The sequence below is a fragment of the Emydura macquarii genome, unplaced genomic scaffold, assembly GCF_026122565.2.
Source record: "Emydura macquarii macquarii isolate MOO-44397 ecotype Brisbane River unplaced genomic scaffold, CSIRO-AGI_Emac_v2 contig_2948, whole genome shotgun sequence".
Taxonomy (NCBI): Eukaryota; Metazoa; Chordata; order Testudines; family Chelidae; genus Emydura; species Emydura macquarii.
In genome coordinates, this window is record NW_027133085.1 from 987,307 (window position 1) to 1,008,695 (window position 21,389).

Genomic DNA, 21,389 nt, shown 5'->3' on the forward strand with positions numbered 1-21,389 from the left:
ATTTTCTGGCTGATGAAGACTGATGGAAAGAAGTAATTTAGCTGCTGAGCAATGGGCTTATCTTCCTGAATTGCTCTGTTTAGTCCTTGGGGATCTAGTGCACCCACCAATTCTTTTGCAGGCTTCCTTCTTCCAATATACTTAAGGAATCTAGTTTTTTTTTACACCTTTAGCTATTTGCTTTCTGAATTCCATTTTGGCTCTTCTAACTTCCTTCTTCTTTAATAAGTGCTGTAATTTATGCTCCTGTTCATTGGCTTAGCTAGGGTTAGAATTCTAAATTTTGAAAGATTTCATTTTGGCTCAAATAGCCTTTTGAAACTTGCTGTTTAGCCATAACGGTTTACTTCTTACTTTCCTGGTTCTCTTTTTGTTCTATAGTACGTCTTCCGAGACTATTATTGCTTCTCTTAGTAGAATCAAACTCATGGCTAGGGAATCTTACTTCCAGCTTTAGGCCTTTTTGACTAACCTTCTCATTTTATTGAAAACTTTTTTGTAAAGATTAGTGTCACTTTTTGGTACCTTACCGTTTGAATGCTAAACCTAATCATACTATTGTCACTATTCCACCATGGCTTAGCTACCATCATTTTTTTAATTTGCACATATGCTAATTAATAGCACATGCCCTTGAACCAGTTGTTGAAAGAGGCAATCACTTGAAGTGTCAAGAAACAGTTTCTCTAAAGTTTGTCCTGTTATGCCATTTGACCAGTTTATATATGGGTAGTTAAAATCTCATCTTCTTATTGTTAGATTTCACTGCCTCACTGATCTCTCTCTACATTAAGTGCTCAATTTCCTTTCCTTGATATGGAAGCTGATAGTATCACCTACTAATGTATTTATATTCTTACATCTTGGGATTTGTATCGACATCGATTCCCCTTAGTAGTATTTTCCATTCAGAATTTTTAATCTCATTAAATTCTCTGGAATCATTAATATACAGCACCACTCTGCAACCCCTCTGGCCTATTCTCTACTTTCTGTACAGTTTCTAACTAGATATTACAATAGCCCATTGTTTTTGATCATTCCTCCACATTTCTGTGATGCCTATTATAACAAAATTTGCTTACTTTGGTTTTAAAATTCTTGCCCTTTCACACAGACATTTCTAGCTTTTATCTTTGCCTACATGTCTGTTTTTATTTAACTCTTTGATCCAGCACCCTGCTAATTTTGTGGAATTTACCTCTGTGTTCTTACCCTGTCCCTGCTCTAGCGTAGTTGTATTTTCACTCTACCCTTTATTGAATATACAGATACCATTGTACTACCCATATCTTTAAAAATATCTCTGTTCAACTTGTGCGCATTTCAGCTCCTGCTAGCTTTCCCCCAGATCTTAATTTAAACATTTCGCCAAACTCATTTGTTTTACATGCCAGCAGCCTGGTTCCATTTTGACTAAAAAGAACCTTATGCAAATTTTGAAACTTAGATACTCTGCTTTCCTTCAATTTCTCTTGAGATGCCTCGTTAAAATGCAGGAAGAGATACAGAACTTGCAGAAAGAGATTTTCTTCCATGGGAGCAACAATTCTGAATCAACAGTATATTTCAAAGACTACCAAAAAAAGAAAGATAGTTTCCCTATACACTTTCATCCTAAAAGGGATCTCTTCACACAAATCTTCAAGCATTTCACATCTGACCCATCACTCTTAAAAACCTAGCTGATTTTAGAAATAAGTATATTCAGATTGCTCTCAGCATGAGTTTTATGACTTGAAGCTGAAGAGAGATTTCACTTTCCTCATGAGTATGACAACAATCCCCTTTTAGAGTTTATCTGAACTTTTCTTTATCACTTTGCCCTCCATCCTCCCACACACACACATTTCTTTTTCTTATGATAGACATCTAAAGGGGATGATTCAACACCCAAGAGTCATTGTTGACTGGGGAGGTGAAGGATCTTTACTGGCTAGGGGACGAGGTAGTGTCTGGAATCTCAATTTTCCACACCAAATCAACTTGAAAGGAGAGAGGACGATGCATAACATTTTATTCAAATAAACATATACCCCTGAAAGAGAAAATATGCGAGTTAAGGGGAAAGTATCTGCAGTGCTGGTAGTAGGTTGAGGAATAGAAATAGTGAGAAGAGAGCGAGAAATTCTTTTAAAAAACAGATACATTTAAAAGATGTTTGTTTTTTAAATAAAGTATGTGAATTCTTAGGTCCAGAACATCATTCTTAAAATTAATTTATGTTCCCTATCAAAATGGGGACCACTCTCACTTTGTATAAAATGTCAAGCTCTTGAAACTCAAAATGAAGAAAGGAAGGAGGAGGACCTAGCCAGAAAGTGAAAGCGTCTCCTAATGGACTGAATTAGGTTTCTTCTAATGTACAATGATAACACTGGGCCTGATGTGCAGGAATTGATGACTGGACTACATGTGGATCACAAAGGGAGCTGAAGGTAACAGTGGATCTTAATGGAATGGGGGAGTGAGAAAAAGGACAAGCTATTGGTATAAAACATTTAAAAATATTAAATTTACATTAAGTTTTAGAACAAATGACAAAATGTTACTCTGAAATAAAAAATAATTTGTATTTCATTGCATCTCATTAGTTGCCTAAAATTGCAAGATACACACAAATAATTTTAAGAAGGAACACAGTTTTGACTGGGTGTTCATAGGGTCTCATGCTTTTGGGGGAAATGTGGGGGGCAAAGGGAAACTCATTTTAAACTCTGCAACTTCACACTTAAACAAATGTAAGAACATTTGTTATGCTTTCAAATAATCTTGGAACTGTGTATTAGTAACAGTGCCCCCCCTCCATAAGGGCCTCAAAAGAGAAATAGTGGATATGGTCTACAATGTAATCCTACATTCAAACAAGTGTATTCTGAACCTTCTTCATTATTTCCTTAGCCATGTCATTTCATGGCTGTAAGGAGTGCAGACTGGCTTATTACCAATGGTGTGAATTTGGATACGGTCTGAGCCACATTTTTTAACTTTAGCTGTAATAGACCTCTTTAATCCTTACACTGCCCAGGTAACCCAATCAGCATACAACACACTCCAAAATTTTCAAGCCAGATATTGCTTCAGGATTTTATCACTTGGAATCTGAAACCAGGGATCCTCCCCAATCTCCAGAAGAACAACGTTTAAAGTATCTTCAAATCCAGACTCTGAAGAAGTTAGAAGAGGCTTGATTTTCAAAGAATGGTTGATCAGCACTTTCAGAAAATCAAGTACCTTTAAGGTGTCTTAATCTGGACCCCCAAAAATTGAGGCACAAAAAAGTCAGTTTTGAAAATCTTGGCCACAATGCTGCAGCATAACCAACAAAATATGAGCATTTTAGCCACAGCTTTCCCCCACCCCAAGATGTCCTGCTCACATCTCCTTTTTCTGGTGCTTCCTATATATCCTCACTTGTTTTCCCAAATCCTTCATTCTAGGTGTATATACACACTAGCAAATTCAGACCCAGAATTCATCCCAGTAGAGCTGCGCAAACTTGAATTATAGCTCTGAATTTATTGTAAACAAAGTCTCAGACTACAAGCATGCATGTCAGAGAACCATATTTTATGTAGTCTATCACACTGCCTATCACACTTGTTCCAGATATATAAAAAACAGTTACTAACCTTTCATAACTGTTGTTCTTCAAGATTTGCGGAAGGGCTTAGCTCTCTCAATACAGAAGGCAATGGCCTGCCTGAAATCCAATGTTTGAAGCCGACATTCCTCAGAACTTTTGTGAAGTTTTGGAAGCAGATGGAAAAAAATTACCTGGTTCTTATGAAAATGCGCCACCACCTTTGGCAGGAAGGCCAGGTGGGAGTGGAACTGGACCTTTTCCTTGAAGAAAATCATGTAGGGTGTTTCTGAAATAAGGGCCTTTATCTCCGTGACCTTTCTGCCAAGATGATCACCACCAGGAAGGTGACCTTCCAAGAGAAAACTAGTAGGGAGCACAATGCTAACAGCTCAAAGGGGGGCCCCATAAACCTTGACAGGTCCAGGTTTAGGTCTCCTGGGGGGGTCGGCACTCAGACTTGAGGGTAGAGTCTTTCCAAACCTTTGAGAAACCGAAACATCATTTCTTGGGAAATACTGACCTGCCATTCAGTAGGGGTGGGAAGCTGAGATGGCTGCCAAATGAACCATAACAGATGAGAGTGCCAGATCCTACTGCTTTGAGTGGAGCAAATTTTCCAAGATAGACTGAAGAGAAGATCAAGAGGGAGAGAGATCCTGTTCAGAGGCCCAACTAGTGAAACATTTCCATTTAACCAAGTAGGTGGCCATGGTAGAAGGCTTTCCACTATGTAGCAATACCTGTCGAACCTGTTCCAAGCAGGCCTGTTCTTCAGGGTTCAGGGTTCACGGAAAGTTCAGGTGAAGCAGCTGGCCATGGTCCTGTGAGATCAGGTCTGGGCAGAGCGAGAGCAGAGCTGTCACTGAGAGATCCAAAAGAATGCCAAACCAATGCTGGGGTGGCCACCAGAATAACTTTTGTCCTGTCCTGTTTGATTTTTAGGAGGCCTTGTGGACCAAAAGACTCAGTGGAAAGATGTAAAGGAGTAGGTCTGCCCATGAGAAGTGGAAAGCATCAGAGAGGGAGCCTGGGCTGCGCCCGAGCAGTGAACCAAACTGGTTGCACTTCCTGTTCTGCCTAGTGGCGAACAGTCTACTTGGGAAAATCCCAATCTTTGGAAGATGGATCTGGTGACCTCCAGGTGAAGGGACCATTCATGTTTAGAGGAAAAGGATTTGCTGAGGTGACCCACCAGCACATTCCGGGTTGCCAGGAGATGCACCACCTCGAGATGAGTGGAGTGTTTCATTCATGGATGGCTTCCTGACACAAGGTCAAGACTCAAACCCCTCCCTGCTTGTTGATGTAGAACATGGTTGCACTGTTGTCAGTCAGGACCTGCACCACTTCACCTGAGATCTGGGAAAGGAACATCTGATACGTTAAGCATACTACCCTGATTTCCCTGATGTTTATGTGCAGAGAGAATTCTTCTTGGGACCACAGGCCCCAAGTCCTGAGGTCGTTGAGGTGAGCTCCCCACCCTAGGTCTGACATGTCCAAGACTAAGGTTACCAATGGTTATGGGGTAAAAAAGGACACCCCCTTCACTACCAGTCTCAGGCCTTTCCACCAGTCCAGGGAGGCAAGGACCGGGGAGGTACCGTAAGCACTGAGTCTAAGTGGTGTCTGCTCGGGGAGTAAACAGACACTAGCCACATATGGAAGGGACTGAGGCACAGCTTTGCATGCTGTACCATATACGTACATGCACCATGTGCCCCAGTTGCTTGAGGCAGACCCAATCTGTCATTGGGTGGACCATGATCTTGGATATCAGGTCTAACATGGTCCAGAATTGGGCCTCTGGCAGGAAGCTCCTGGTCTGGAGCAAGTCGAGCACTGCCCCAATAAATTCTATTCTCTGAACTGGGACAAGAGTCATTTATCAGCAGACCTGGCACTCAGAAAGTGGCTCAGACCATGCTGATGCTGTTAAGTACTTGAACTTGTGACTGACTTTTGATCAGCCAGTCATCAAGATACGGGTAGAACTGCACTCCTCGTTGCCTGAGGAAGCCTGCTACGACCGCCATACACTTCGTGAAGACCTGGAGGGCTGCCAATAGGCCGAAGGGAAGAGCAGTAAATTGGTAGTGGCACCGACCCATTATAAACCTGAGAAATCTTCTGTCACCACGGAAGATAGAGATGTGAAAAGAAGTGTCCTTTAAGTCGAAGACTGCATACCAGTCTCCTAGATCCAGAAAGGGAATGATGGAGGCCAGGGAGACCAAGTGGAACCTCTGTGTCTTGAGATATCTGTTGAGGAGACACAGGTCTAAAATGGGTCGGAGGCCTCCCTTGGCCTTTGGGATTAGAAAATACTGGAAGTAGAACCCCTTCCCTCTCAAGTCTTGGGGAACATCCTCTACAGCCCCCATGCATAGGAGAGATTGTACTTCCTGGGCAAGGAGTTGCTCGTGAGAAGGGTCCCTGAAAGAGGACGGAGTTGGGGGGAAGAGAGGGAGGGGTGGATAAAAACTGAAGGGTGTATCTGACTGTCACTGTACTCAGGAACCAATGATCCAATGTTCTATATGACCAGGCTGGGCTGAAAAGTGACAGACAATCCATAAAAAAGGGGGGGGGGGAGATCTGAAGCGATGACTGGCACAGCGCCCTTAGGTACACCTTCAAAAGGCCTGCTTGTGCCCGCCAGAGTATCTCTAAGACTCCAACTGGGAGGCTGAGGTGAATGGGAGAGGTTGATGCTGTTTGTAATCTTTCCCTTTCCTCTTGTAGGGCGCCTGTTTGGGAGGCGCCAAGAACTGATGAGGCTGCTGGGGCATGAAGTGCTTTTTGGAAGCTGGCAGAGTGTAAAGGCCTAAGCAGCGAAGGGTGTCCCTCGAGTCCTTCAGACCAAGAAGTCTAATGGCTGTCTGCTCCGAAAAAAGAGAGGAGCCTTCAAATTGGAGGTCTGGACAGACTGCTGGACCTCATGAAGGAGGCTGGAAGACTGGAGCCAAGAACAATGCTTCATGGTGACAGCCGAGGCCATTGTCCTGGCCGCCAAGTTGGACACATCCAGAGCTGCCTGGAGGGAGGGCCTGGCTATATTCTTACCCTCCTCCAGGAGGGCAGTGAGCTCTGCCTCTGATGGTGAACAGTCCAGGACAAGCATGGGTGCGAGGGGAGTGCTTTGCACCAATATTGATGTGCTCAGCGCCAAATCAGAGCAGCTCAGTTCCAAGATTGGTCTGAGGGCATCCTCCATGAGGATGGCCTTCAGCTAAATATCTCTGTCCATTTTAATGTGGGGTCTAAACTCATGGCAGATCTGACACTTGTTCTTCACATGAGTCTTCCCCAGACACTTTAAGAAGCTGGAGTATGGGTCACTCACTGGCATCGGTTTGCCGCAAGAAGCGCATGGCTTGAGGCCCAGCACACGCCCAGCCCCGGGGCGAAGAAGTTCCTTAACAACAGGAACTAACTATTTACACTACTGTACACACTAGCACTAATTACAAGAACTATGTACACTAAACTACAAAAACTACAAAACTAAAAACGAAGAAGAGTCTAAACCACTGGGAAGAAAGCCTCGATGGAGCACAAGGATCATTCCAGCAACCATCACGAGTGGTAAGAAGGAACTGAGGGTGCATGGCCAGTGGCGCCCCTTATACCAGTGCATATGCACACGGCTCCAGAGTGTGCTAGAGCTGGCCCCATGGATACCACTGAGGGAAAATCTCCAGCAATAGTGCATGCAGTGCACACACACCTACCATGAAACGGAGATGAGGAACCACTTGAAGAACCAACATCACCACGTTTGGGAGACCTTGCCAGCATGACTTGTCAATGGAAGAAATTAAAAGAAGTTCCCAAAAGCCAGAGGGACACAAATTATATTTTTAAATTTTGATAGGAACTAAAAATTCACATACACAATTAGAAGCTCCATCCTATATCCTCATTTGAATACTTTTGATAGTTAACTATATGAGAAGCTAAAAGTTTCCATGTTTCAAATAACACACATACTAAACATGAGCCACAGCTTGATGGAAATCAAGTGCTTCAAAGGTTCTTCTGAACTTTCAGAAGCACTCAGCACAGGAAGCAATTTTAATGGGTAATGCCAAATTCCAAAGAAAGTAATAATCTAATTACAATTAGACTATGATATTTATATATTTTCAACTGAGGAAGTTATTTTCAAATTATATACTAAACGCAGGGATGCTCCTTAAGGAAAGAGATGCCTAATTACCCCATTTCAATGGCTGGATTGAGATAAATTGTCTTTTCATAGAGAGCAATATTAAAAAAAAAAAATCCCTGAAATTTCCATGTTGAAAATTACATCATATCTGTATTTCATAATTACCTAAGAAATCGTATAATCATAGAAATGTAGGGCTGGAGTGGACCTCGACAGGTCATCTAGACTAGACTGGACTCTCTCAAATTTGTCCACATCTTTCCTAAAGTATGGCACCCAGAACTGGACACAGTACTATAGCTGAGACCTCACCAATGCCAAGTAGAGCTGAACAATTCCCTTCTGTGTCTTACATATAACATTTCTGCTAATACACCCCAGAACGATTATTAGCCTTTTTTGCATTGTACTTTTGGCTCTTATAATCCCCAGATGCTTTTCAGCAGTACTACCCATCTAGCCAGTTATTCTACATTTGTAGTTGTACACCGAATTTTTCTTCTTAAGTGTAGAACTTTTCAATTGTCTTTATTGAATTTTATCTTGATGATTTCAGACTAATTCTCCAATTTACCAAAGTCCTTCTGAATTCTAATCCTGTCCTCCAAAATGCATGCAACCCTTCCCAGCTTGGTGGAATCCACAAATTTTATAAGTATACTCTCCACTCCATTATTCAAGTCATTAATGAAAATATTGACTAATACCAGAGCAAGGACAGAACCCTATAGGACCCCGCTAGATAAGTCCTCACCCTTTAACAGAGAACCATTAATAATTTATCTTTGACTATGGTTTTCAACCAGTTGTGCCCCCACCTTATAGTAAGTTCCACTAGACAACATTTCCCTAATTTACTTATGAGAATGTCATGTGTGACTGTGTCAAAAGCTTTACTAAATCAAGATGCCACATCTACCATTTCTCTCCTATCCACTAGGCCAGTAACCTTGTCAAAGAAGGAAATTGGGCTGGGATGGCATGATTTGTTCTTGACAAATCCATGTTATCTATTCCTTATCACCCTATTATCCTCTATGTGCTTGCAAACCGATTGTTTAATAATTTGTTTCAGTATCTTTCCAGGTATCTAAGTTAGGATGACTGGTCTACAAATTCCCAGGTCATCTATGTTCCCCTTTTTAAAGATAGGTGCTATGTTTGTCCTTCTCCAGTCCTCTGGGACCTTACCCATCCTCCATGACTTATTGAAGATAATTTGTTAAGAGTTCTGAGAATTGCTTCAACTAATTCTTTAAGTACCAAGGTGAATTTCATCAGGCCCCTTGCCAACTTGAATATATATCTTCAAACTCTTTTTCCTCTATTGTGGCTTGTGTAACTTGCACTTTTTTTTGTTAATATTAAAGTATGCTAAGTATCTGATAACTATTAACTTTTTTAGTAAAGACAGCACCAAAATAGGCATTGAACATCTCAGCCTTCTTGGTGTCATCCGTTATTAGCTACACAGGAAACCTAAATACTTGAACAGAATTTAAATAAGGCTGTTATTATATGATGGCTATCTAAGGAGAGATAGCAGTTATAGACAGAAGCCAAAAAGAATAGCAGCATACATCCAAATAAATGAAGCAGACAGGAATGAATATTGTACTTCAGCACAGGAGATGAAACAAATTACCTGCCCATTCTGTTGAATATACAAATTAATTTTGCAGTCATCGCCACCACAAGCTAATATCGGTACTGCAAAAAAGAAAAAAAAGTTATCAGAAACAGTGTTTGTTGCTAAAGTTACAAGATTTAATATTATGTGATCTTTAGTAAAAGAAAAAATGGGCACAAATGAAACCAAAAATATAACTGAATAATATAGTGGATATGTCACACTTCTAAATATTTTACACTACTTTCTAACTCTTTCTGTGTTCTTTATACAAGATGAATAAGCACTTCAAAGAAGTAAAGACATATTTTAAAAGATTCTAAAATGGAAGTTTTTGCTGTACATATATATTATCTGCTATACATATTGAGAGACTGAAGGGCAAATACTTTTAATTTAAGTCTCTAGTGTACCTAGGTGGAAAATGGACCTATCTTAGAAAAGCAGTAGGGGTGATCCTGTGAGTTACATACTACTAAATTTTGTACCACATTGAGTAAACTTACTGAAATTATTAAAAACAATTCTAACACAACAGGTGATCATAATATGAATAAGAACAAACCACTCTCTAATGTATTAGAACTGTTTTAAATATATCAGAATAGTGGATATAAAAGCTTGGAAAAAAATTGGGATTTTCAAAAACTCATTGACATAGACTCAAGAGATTTTGTTTTAATGAAAAATAAGTAATTATGGATTAAGAAACAATTTACTGAAATTGATCAAAATCTGGTTACAAAACAGAAACTAGGAGTTGGAATAAATGGTCAGTTTTCATCATGCCAACAGATTAAATATAACCTATAAAGCTAGTTTGTTCATTTTTTCAGTTTGAGACTGAAGATCCATGAAGAGCCACTTCTAATTTGTTTGTCAGAACCCAGGTTACTAGACTTGGTGAACCAATGGTCTGATCCAGTGGTTCCCAATCTATGGCCCATGGGGTCTTTCAAAGTGGTCCGCCACTCCTCTCCCACTGGCTGCAGAAGGGAGACGCTGCCTAAGAACCCAGCCCGATGGCAACACATTCCGCTTACAAGACCAGTGCAGGCTCCTTGCTGCAGCCAAGGGGACGGGAGATCAGTGACTTATGTATAAGTCAGTTTCAACTCTCAAACGCCAGGTGACTTCTTTGCTGGAGAGTTCAAAGAAATTATGTTCAACAAAAGAATTAGCAGCATTTAAAAAGGACTCTCTAACTCAAGTGAGATAACTGATTACTTAACATTTTTCAGAAACATCATTCTGTACACAAAGAGTTGAACGGGGCCATTTTAGCAACCAGCCAGGTGTCCAAGCCACTGCCAATTACTGGGATGAACTATTAATTATTCTGCTTGCTGCTTTTAGCCATTTTCAGGCCTTTGCAGGAACTTAGCATAACTAGGCAAACCGGGGGTGGGGGGGAGGGTGTTGACAGACAGTGAACACATGAAGTGAGCCTGGCTCAGTGCATTCTCTCTCTTTCTGAATATGCTGGGGCAGATGTCTGTAAAAAACAGGAAGTCTGGATATATTTTAGAATTGTCGGTATGGGGAAATTTAGCTATCAGACTAACAGCTTAAAACTGCTTGCTTAACAATATTCTTTTAGTGACATGTCTCTGTAACTCCTGCTTTTGCCCAGTGATTGATTTGTTTGGTCAGCTATGTAACATTCTTTTGATTGATATGTCTCTGTAACTTTTGGGGTATAAGTGGGAGGTAGCGAGTCTGTGTCAGGTGGACCACTTCACTGACACATTTGGAAGGATCTCCAGGCAGAAATGGAAGGACCAGCCATCCAGAAATCTACTGATTCACCCGAAGACTGCCTCAGACTTTTGTGGGTAACTAACAAGTTCTGGGGTACCCTAATAACTATTGTATGTGTATGTGCGTAAGACTAATAAGTGGAGACTTCTGGTAAAAGTGATTCTGGTGGGAATTGCTGGAGACCAAATGAAGTAAAGCTTTAAGATTAAGAGCACTTGGTTTTGACTTGCCTGTGCCAACCATATACAGGCAGAGGTATTGCTTTTCCTCTGGTTTTTTTCCTGATACCGACTCACAGAGATTAAAAGTTACTGGGTCGAGGAACCCTGGTAATAAAGAGTAAGTACTGCAAAATTTGGGCAAGATCCACTATTATTCTTACATAAATAAGGATTTTTTTAATGCAGATGTCAATACAGCTTTGGCATGGAGGCACCTTAACGGCTCCAGAGATTTATCAAATACATTTTGCCCTATGAAGTTTTAAATCTTTAGTCATCTCACTTTGTCACTTGAGCTGACTGTTTCTGGCAAAAAGATCAACAGAGAGACTTGATGACATTTCAGTTACCTTTATATTTCAGAGTTAACATTCATATAAAAAGGGAGAATCCAAGCCTCTGAGGTATTATTTCAGGTTTAGGCAGGCAACACAAATACACCAGTTTATACTCTATTAATGTTTTCAAAGTTTCCTCAACAACGAGCCTAGTGAGAATTTTTTTAATAAGACTTTGGATCATAAATAATGATAGATTTTGGATCTTGACAATCATTGCAATATAGACCAAACCATGCATAACTAGCATTCAAAAATTAACAAATTAATAATTTTTCACTGAGCCTCAGCTTTTGATACAGTCTGAGGCAAGTCAGTTTTCAAATTCCCATAACCCACAAAAAATAATGAAGCATTTCTTTAGCAATGGATTTTTTTTTTTTTAAAAAAAAGATTAGACTTACCCAAAAAAAATTCTAAAAAGAGGCCATTTGAAAATGCTTATACCTCTATTAACAGATTTACTTGAAAATCTTTACATTTTGAGGAAGTGCTCTAAGTTGTGGAAGATAAGTTATAACATTTCCACATAACAATGATGGTTTCCTGCTTTAAATACAAACAAACTCAGCCTTAACTACTGAAATGAAATGGTACCTTTAGAATAAAGCAAAATGTTAAATATCCAATTATTTACATGTCAAAACTTCAAGCCTTACATGTAATATTACCTTTAGAAACAACTAATTTTAAGATTAAGAGCACAGTAAATACTGAGTTTCATTTTTAAACTACTACTTTAGGCTTGCAAGTTTTATTTTTAAATCTTGAAGTGAATGAATCATTACTTCTCATTTATATACACAGTCTATACTGATATATTCCTCTAGGGTACTGCAAAGAGAATTTCTGATATATACAACACCATAATAAACAAAGAACTAATCTACTGCTTCACAGCATGAATTTTAAGGCAGTGTTATCCTGATTAATATGCAGCACAGATCTTTGATTATTTCTGACAGTAATTCTGCCTACAGGTCACAAGAGTTTATTGTATTTTCTAAACTTGTAAACTTCATGTCAACAACCATCTACTCACACATCTAAGGAAAAAATATCTATTGAGTTATAATTATTCAGAGTGCAAATGGAAATATTGTTTTTGATATGGCACTGCCTCCAGGGTATGACATCAGCATTTTCAAACTGCACCATGTATTTTTTTGTATATAGTTCTAGAAGATTTGAAAACATCATAAACCAAACTGCTCTGTGTCTGCTCTGAAGGCATTACAATAGAAAAAACTGCCAGAGTTAAGCAACACAGACGTTAAGCTCAGAATGATTTCTTGTTAATTAAGATACGAGTATTCATACACTATATGTGTCCAAAATTAGCTAAATTAAAACACTATTTTTCAAGGTACATCAGCCTGTTTTTAAAAATATGTCATTTCTTCTGGACTAAGCATTCAGGCTGTGTTGCTGTACTTACCATCACTGCCAGGCAAGAAGGATAAGCAGACATCCATAACAAATCCATTTCCAAATTGCAAGGTCTGAAGGTATTTAGCTGAAAAATGAGAGTAAAGAATACTGAATTCACTCTACCAAATTAACATTGTAGGGGAAGATGGCAGCACACTTATGTTTTGGTTGCTTAACACTTTCCATTACAAAAGAAATCATGTACCCCACTGAGAAGTTGTCATCTCCATGGGTTGCAGGAGGCATTTCATCTCTGGCAGGGGAGCTGCCATGGCATCAGGGAGGTGCCTGGGGTCAGGGAGGTGCCTTTTGCTGATCCCAAGAAAATCCATTGAGATCTGAGTCATAAGCTAGTTATTTCTGACAGCATCTTGTGTTGTACAGTTTAATTTTGGCAGCATTGCAAAAGCAAACTATGTCCTAAATCCCACGCTGGGTGGACTCCATCGCAGCAATAGCAGCATTCACTGCACTGGGGGCAGAAACTCAGCCTGTCTTCTATCAGGGCAGCTGCATGAAGGAGAGAGAGATGGGCCACATTTCCCCCAACCACCCTCCAGATCCAGCAGTGGCCCTAATGGCTCATCACCCAGAACTAAAGGCAACACATAAGGGAGGAGCTCCCTCATAACACAGGGGCAGGACTGAGAACAGATGCTCAGCACTGCTGCTGCTAGAGTGTGGCAATAGGAGGGTGGAGGCGGGGAGGGGAAGACATACAGAATTTAGAAGGGTTGAGCAGGAATGTGAGGGGTTTGTTTTCTGGGGTGGGGAGTTCTACTTCAGCTGTTCCCTGCTCATCCGGTCTAAGGAAGAAATTATTTCTCTGAGGTGGTCAGGTTAAAGCGAGGTCTCTTTAGATCAGCAATAGTGGTGCAGGTTGCCTGGGGTTGTTGTACACAGGGCATAGAGGAGGTGACTAGTTTGAGAGAACTAATAAATACAACACAAACAACTACCAAATAACCACCAAGTTTTGTACCTCAACGTTTTGCTTCTATGTCATCTATTACTATTTGATTAGCTTGTCTATTAAGACCATAAGTTCTTTGGGGCAGAGTGACTTTTTGTTGTGTATGCACACACTGCTTATCACAATGGAGCCCTAATCTCTATTGGGACCTCTGGGATCTACATAAAACACAAAAACCCATAACTGAGAACCAGGAAATTACATGTTCTAGACTCACTCTTCTACTGATTGTTGCTAACAATTCTGTACTCTTCATAATCATTATTATTAAGCAAGGTGTCACAGAACAGTCACACAAGCTAAGAATAGACCTTAAATCTCTAATATGGAAAACCAAAATTTCACACAGTTAGCCACACAGGTCTGCTATGCTGTCTGTAAAATGGGGCTACTCATACCAAGGTACGCAGCCCATCATTCCCAATGCAGAGGAGAGGGCAGCTCCACAACCAATCAAGCACCTAAATGCAGACCTTGTCTTCAAGCTGGCCTGGAATGCTACCTTCCTCCTTCTGAAGGCTGGCAGGGACTGAACAGACACCTAGCTTTCTCTGTGCCTCCTGGTCATTTTCTGCTGTGTCCCAGGAGTTCCTGTACCTGAGGTATTCTGGTCCACATGGCACCAGCTGCAGTATGGAGGAGCAGAAAGGTGCTTTTTGCTCATCCTCAAGCATTGTCTAGGTACAAAATGAGTTCTGTCCCATCAATAGCCCCTCTTGGGAAGGAGCAGTTCAAGAAGAGAAGATGCTGAGAAACCACCTGATTAAAAGAAGCCCAGCAATCTCTATTTTTGGGGGCAGGGGGTTCTTGTTTTGTTTCTAGTCAGGAAAATTGCTTTTACCTCACTTTTCTTTTGAGGCTTAAAAAGAATCCCCAAAGCCTTGTCACAAGCAGAGACTCTCTGTCTGCCCCCTGCGCTGGCTCAAAAGCAAAGAACACTGGAGAATTCCAAAAAAGGTATAATCCTAGCCCCTGAATGCTGCTAGATTTATTCATCTGCCTCTATGCTCAAAGGAAAAGGGGATGCCACGCAGTTCACGCTGCCAGACATGAAAGGGATGTGAGAAAGATGTTTTTTCTAACTGCCATCCCTGCAAATTCAGCCTGGACCCAGGGTGGGTTCTATTTTACATCAACAGCAATGGTTCTGCAGGGCAAATAAAACCTTCAGTTACACCAGTGCAATCCCCTGGCTTTCAATGAGTTTGTAGAGGTGTCACTGAATGACTGCTCTCAAGAAACAGAAGCCACCTTACACTGTCATTAGCAGAGATTCTTCAAAGACGTTAGTGTAATAGAGGTACTTTAACATGTATACATTCATCCCTTTTTAGAGTTGGTCTTTAAGTCATCATGTTGTGTCTACAGTATTAACAGAATGGAAGTTTACCTTCTGAACCTTGTTTGGACCAGATTCTGACAGTAGAGTCAGAAGCCGCAGAAGCTATTAGTAGATTTAACTCTGTCTTTGTCTCATCCGTCTGATAAACAGCATCCACAGCACAAACAGCTTCTGTATGGCCTTCAAGATGAATGCATTTCACAGGCTAAACATGACAGAAAATTACAAAAGATTACACAAAATATAAAGATAAAAAACTTAAAAGAAAACGTTAAACTTGTTTTCAAGATGTACAGTTTCAGACATGTAGACATTTAAATTCTTGGAAATGTTTAGAAGAGGATTAAATGGTTAAATATTAAAACTAACTTATGTGGGCTAGCTTGCTAAGATAACTACATTGAGTCTTGAAAAAAAATGACTAAGATTTAACTTGATTACAGTATATGGCCATGTATTTCTTAAAAGGAGAACCTTGCCAGATTACAGATGTCATTATAAGATCATTAGAAAACACTAGTTAGTGGTAAGTGCAGAATGTATCAAGGAAGTTTCTTTTCCAAAAGGCTCATAAGAATGTGGAGTACATTACTGAAAGTGACTTGGAGCAATGAGTACAGTTGAATGCGTATTTAGTGTCCAACGGTTTCTTAATAAAGGCTTGCTGCAATTTTCTGCAACTCAAACTGTTACCCTCCCTTCTAAAAAAATTAAAAATCCATAAATAATTTATTAAATTAAAACACAAAAAACATATACCATGACTGATACATTTCATAATCATATAAGGTAACGAAAAGCTTGCAATTCTGTAACCAGTTAGGCCTAGCATTTGTCATCCACCCACAGAAACACCTGGCAATTTAACTTAACATAACCTACTAGACCAGTGGTTCTTAACCTTTCCAAACTACTGTACCCCTGAAGCCTGAGTCCCACCCCCACGGGGCTGAGGCATGTAACTTAGTTTCATGGCGCCCCTGTGGCTCCAGGCAATTGCCTTTCTTGCCACCCCCAATACCAGATCTGCACTTGCGACCCCTCTAAACCCCCAGGTTAAGAAACACTGTACTAGACATTTTCTTGAAAAGCCGTTCAAATATACTAAAAGTGCTTGATGGATACTGGTCTGGCTGACCAGTGTAGGTCTTTTGAAAACTGACAAAGTTCTGAATTCAAATGTTATGCCTTCTATAACTTCACTCCCACTATTTTCCACCACTGTCATGCAAACAACGTGGCAACCTCCTTGACACATTATTTGGGTTAGAAATCTCTAACAGCTAGAGGATCAGAAACACACTCTGGCTTAAAGTCATCAGCCACATTTCAGCCTCTTCATGTACTCAGCTCAACCACTGACCTTTGTATTTGTGATCAGTCACATTAGCTAAGTAAGGGAAAGACTTTTTTTTTTTTTTTTTTTTTAATTTCATCCTTCAGTGCTTCCAGTTTCAGTTTTTGGTTAATAACCTAAACTAAGACTTCCATAGGGAATGGAAAAATAGGTCATTAGCCTGCAATCTGTCAAGCTCCTTCAAAATCTTCCTTCAACTGCTTATGTAAATGTAGTGTCTCTCTACTTTCTTGTGCAAAATACATGCTATGTTTTGACCAAAGGCCTCCTTATGCTAGGTGCAAATTTCAGCATATGTATGGTAGTTGGATGCAAATGTGCAGGTACAAAGTTCCTGATAGTTGGCCTGAGTGTCATTGGGAAGACCGGTCATCAATCTTGGTTTTTCAACCAAGTGGGAGACTGATAGTGATTGAAACAGAATTTTCTGAACTCCCACATGCACTTCAGGACTGTGTTAGGTATAACTTCTTATTCAAGAAGGTTTAAAGCTCTGCAGCCTCCAAACCATCTTTTCCACACCCCCCAATTTGTCTATTCCTCTGGTAATAAGGTCCCCTTATACACATGCTGCATTCCAGTTGTCGATTCACCAGATCCAACTAGAGAAAGGTGGAGAGAGATACAGGAACTCATCCAAGATAAATGGCTCTCTCAGTAAAGGCATATCTATGCTACAGTTAAGTTGACATCCAATCCTCACCGTAATTCAGTCAGGCATGTCCTCACCACATATTGTGTCAGTGAAGTGCATCCTCACAAGCAGGGCTTGCCTCGATGCACAGAGCAATGCACCATGGGTAGCTATCCTACAGTTCAGCTAGCTGCAGGGGATTTTGGGAAAGGCTTGCAATGGCTCATAGGACCAAAACATTGTGACAGGGGTGAGAGGAGGAGGAATGGCTTTGATCTTTCATGATGCAGTTTCCTCCCTCCCACCCTCGATATACAAACCAATACTTTCTTGTGCTTTTTTTTTCCAAAAGCCTGGCTTAGCTGTGTACCTGCTATAGCCCGAGAAACATGGAGCCCCTCATCTGTGCACTCTTGTTCTGAGCTTTACAAACACCTCACGACTTATCCTGCAGTATTTGCAGAGCAGAGACAGGACCTGCTGCACAGAAGACATCAGTCAAGCAACTCTGCTACAAGCCATAGAATGAAACAATTCCCAGTCGCTGCTGTCAGTCACACAGCAGCGCAACATGGTGGAGCACCATTTCTGGTCCCAGGAAACAAGCACTGACTGGTGAGATCTCATCATTATGCAAGTATGGGATGATGAGCAGTGGCTACAAAAACTTTCAATTGTTGAAGGCCACTTTCCAGGAACTTTGTTCAGAGCTCTCGGCAGCCCTGAAGCACATGGATACTAGAATGAAGGCTGCTCTGTCAGTGGAGAAACTGGTGGCAATCGTTCTGTGGAAGCTTGCAATGCCAGACTGCTACTGGTCAGTGGGGAAACCAATTAGAAGCTGGTAAATCCACTGTGGGAGTTATCAGGTGTGCAAGGCCATAAATTGACTTCTGCTAAGGGCAGTAATCCTTTGCAACATGCAGGATATAGTGGATGGTTTTACCACGATGGAATTCCCTAATTGCAGTAGAGCGATAGATGGCACACATATCCCTATTTTGGCACCAGAGCACCTTGGCAAAGAGTGAATAAACCAAAAGGAATACTTCTCAATGGTTTTGAGAACACTGGGGGAATCACAAGGGCGTTTCACTGACATCAACATGGGATGGTCAAGAAAGGTGCATGATGCACACATCTTTAGGACTCTGGTCTTTTCAGAAAACTGCAATCAGGGACTTTCTTTCCAGACTGCAAAATAACCATTGATGTTGAAATGCCAATCGTGATCCTGGGAGACTCAGCACACCCCTTGCTCATAAAACTGTACACCCAGTACTTGGACAGCAGTAAGGAGGGGTTCAACAATAGGGTAAACAGAATGGTGGTGGAATGTGCTTTTGACGCAGTTTGCTTACTAGGTTGGAGCTCGCTGAAAGCAACATTCCCATTGTTATTACTATCTGCTGTGTGCTCCATAATCTCTGTGAGGCAAAGGGAGAATAGTTTTGCAGGGGAAGGGCATAGAGGCTGATTGGCTGCTCAAAATCAGCTACCAGCCTATATCAGCAGCAATAAGAGCACAGTGAAGGGCTCTATGGCTTTTCGAAGCCTCACAGAGACATTTTAACAACGAGGCACAGTAATATGCGTTGCTTATCTGCGTTGTGCATACCCATGCCATCCCCTCCATTGCAGCAGTTTCCATGAATCTCCCTGTTTCCCAACACCCCGTTATAAATAAAGAGTACTTCATTCCTGACACATTGTCTTTTATTTCACCAAGATAAAGACAGATTAAAAAAAATTAAATTATTTCACCTTGGTAAAACAGTGGGATAAATGTGGGACGGGAAAAACCAATGCTGCTTGTCTTTGCAAACATACAAGTGATGCCATTCAAAGATCTTCAAATGGCCGCCTTTTCTTCTTCAGCCCCCCCGGTGTTGAGTGAAATGGATACTGCACCTTCCCCCCGCCCAGAACGTTTGAGGGATAGGGATTGGGAACAGGGCGATGCCTGCAGGCAGTTGAGCTGGTGCTGCAATGGGGGTCTAGCTCAATCAGACGCCTCAGCTTATCAAGTTGATCCTTCATTATCCACAGCATCTCATCCTGCTGGGCACGCTCATGTAACTGGGATGCTTTCCTGCTCTCCATGTCCATGTCCTCAAACAGTGACATCCTCCAGGCTCCGTGTCATTTGTCCCAGAGGCATTCATAATCTCATTGAACATGTCCTCACGAATTCTCTTTTTCCACCTTCTAATTTGCGACAGCTTCTCAGCAGGTGTGGAAGACATGCTACTGAAGACCATACTTTCCACTGCAAGGCACACAAAGCACAAGACAAACATTGTTCGTGCATCTCCAGGTTCTTGTGCAAGGTCATAATTTAAAAATCACTCCCCTTATTACCCCCAAGTGCAAGTCAGAATATAATCAGAACCCCTAGCTATTCAATTAATCTGTCTGCTGTTCCAACCATGGTGAGTATAGGCCAGCAGCATGGAAGACAAGACTTGTACTGCAACTTGGGGAAAACCCCAGTTGGGAGTACAGGATGGTTGGTGGACAATGTCTCTCCCTTCCCCCACATCCTCCCACAAACCGGACACATGTTTGAGACCAGGCAGAAGCTTTAAGGCTCCAAAATAGCAGTCTTTGCCTGACATGGCATCAGGGGGACAGTGGTGGAAATTGCGACCACCAAAGAAGAAATGTCCTCTCCAATCCATTAATATTGCTGGTTACAGTTGTCCTGGATTTGCAGATTCAGAGATCAAGCCTGTTCAATGCCAACAAAACCACAGACATGCTAAAGAAAAACCTTGGTTGAGGAACCTGGAAATCAAGATGGGTGGGGAAGGTCATACCTCTGAGTTTGTTGTTTATAGTACAAGCAATTGTAATGAAAACTTCCAACGTCTCCCCTAGGTGACCCTATGTGATATTAATCTCCTGTGGGTAACACAGGCAAGGGAGCAAATGTTGCAAGCACCTGAGCACAGACCTGGTCTTTACACTGTGTGCTGCAATGATGCCAGCAGAGTTAACACTGGAGTGACCAGGAAAGTGTCCTACTGTGGTGGAAGAAATAAGGCAGCCCTCCCCAGAAACCTTCTGCAAAGGACTGCAGAGTACTCCTGAAAGTTTCCAGGAGATCTCAATGGAGGAATCTTGGGCCATCACTGTGCCCATAAACAGTCTTTTCCAGGATGCATCCTCCCCATACCTGGAACAGCTACTGGGAAACAGACCCACTGCTCCTAACTTTTCTTTCCATATTAAATAAAGCAAAGAGGATGTAGCCCCTACAGTTTAATTACAATTTCATACTCACCAGAGATGCCTTCCCTGGCATCAGGCTCGCCCACGATGCTGTCCTGTGATCGGCTGGACTGCCCTGGTGTTAAAAACAGCTTCTGGCTCTTCGGGGGGCGGGGGAGAGGGGAATGGATTCCCCGCTCACCTGCCTCCCATTGTCATCCTCCTCCACAATTTCTGCATTATTGCCTGCATTGGTCCAGGACTCAGAATCTTGGGAGGTATCTACAGTGCTTGTGGGGGTAGGGGTGGGGTCGCTGCCGAGAATCACATGCAGCTAACGGTAGAAGCAACATGCCTACGGTGAAGAATCAGAACACCGGTTTGCCTCCCTTCTCTTGTGGTATGCCTGCTGAAATTCTTTGATCTTCACACAGCACTGCTGCATGTCCCTGGTGTAGTCCTTCTACCCTTTGCCCAATGTGATCTTTCTGTAAATATTTACATGTCTTTGGATGGATTGTAACTGTGCCTGCACAGACTTCTTCCCACAGACTGTTAAGATCCACCATCTCCTGTCTACTCCAGGCTGGAGCGCGTTTGGGGTGATCACCTGCCATGATCAGCTGGGCGGCAAAGCTTCCATGCTGATCAAATTTCCCTTGGCTTGAATAGGGGAAGGACTGTCACCTGTACCTTGCTGCAGTGCAGCAGAGTTGAAAACCATCTGCA

The 21,389-nt window shown here is 41.6% G+C and overlaps 1 protein-coding gene across 1 annotated transcript in view; it reads right to left on the reverse strand.

Annotated features, from left to right (window-relative positions):
- ELP2 (elongator acetyltransferase complex subunit 2) overlaps window positions 1-21,389 on the reverse strand; it is a 106,231-nt gene that overhangs the window by 75,803 nt on the left and 9,039 nt on the right. Inside the window, exons 4-6 of the mRNA XM_067569913.1 lie at window positions 15,505-15,661; window positions 13,149-13,226; window positions 9,406-9,470 (exon numbers count right to left, since the gene is read on the reverse strand). Of these exons, the coding sequence (XP_067426014.1) occupies window positions 9,406-9,470; window positions 13,149-13,226; window positions 15,505-15,661 (300 nt within the window). The remainder of the gene's footprint in view (window positions 1-9,405; window positions 9,471-13,148; window positions 13,227-15,504; window positions 15,662-21,389) is intronic.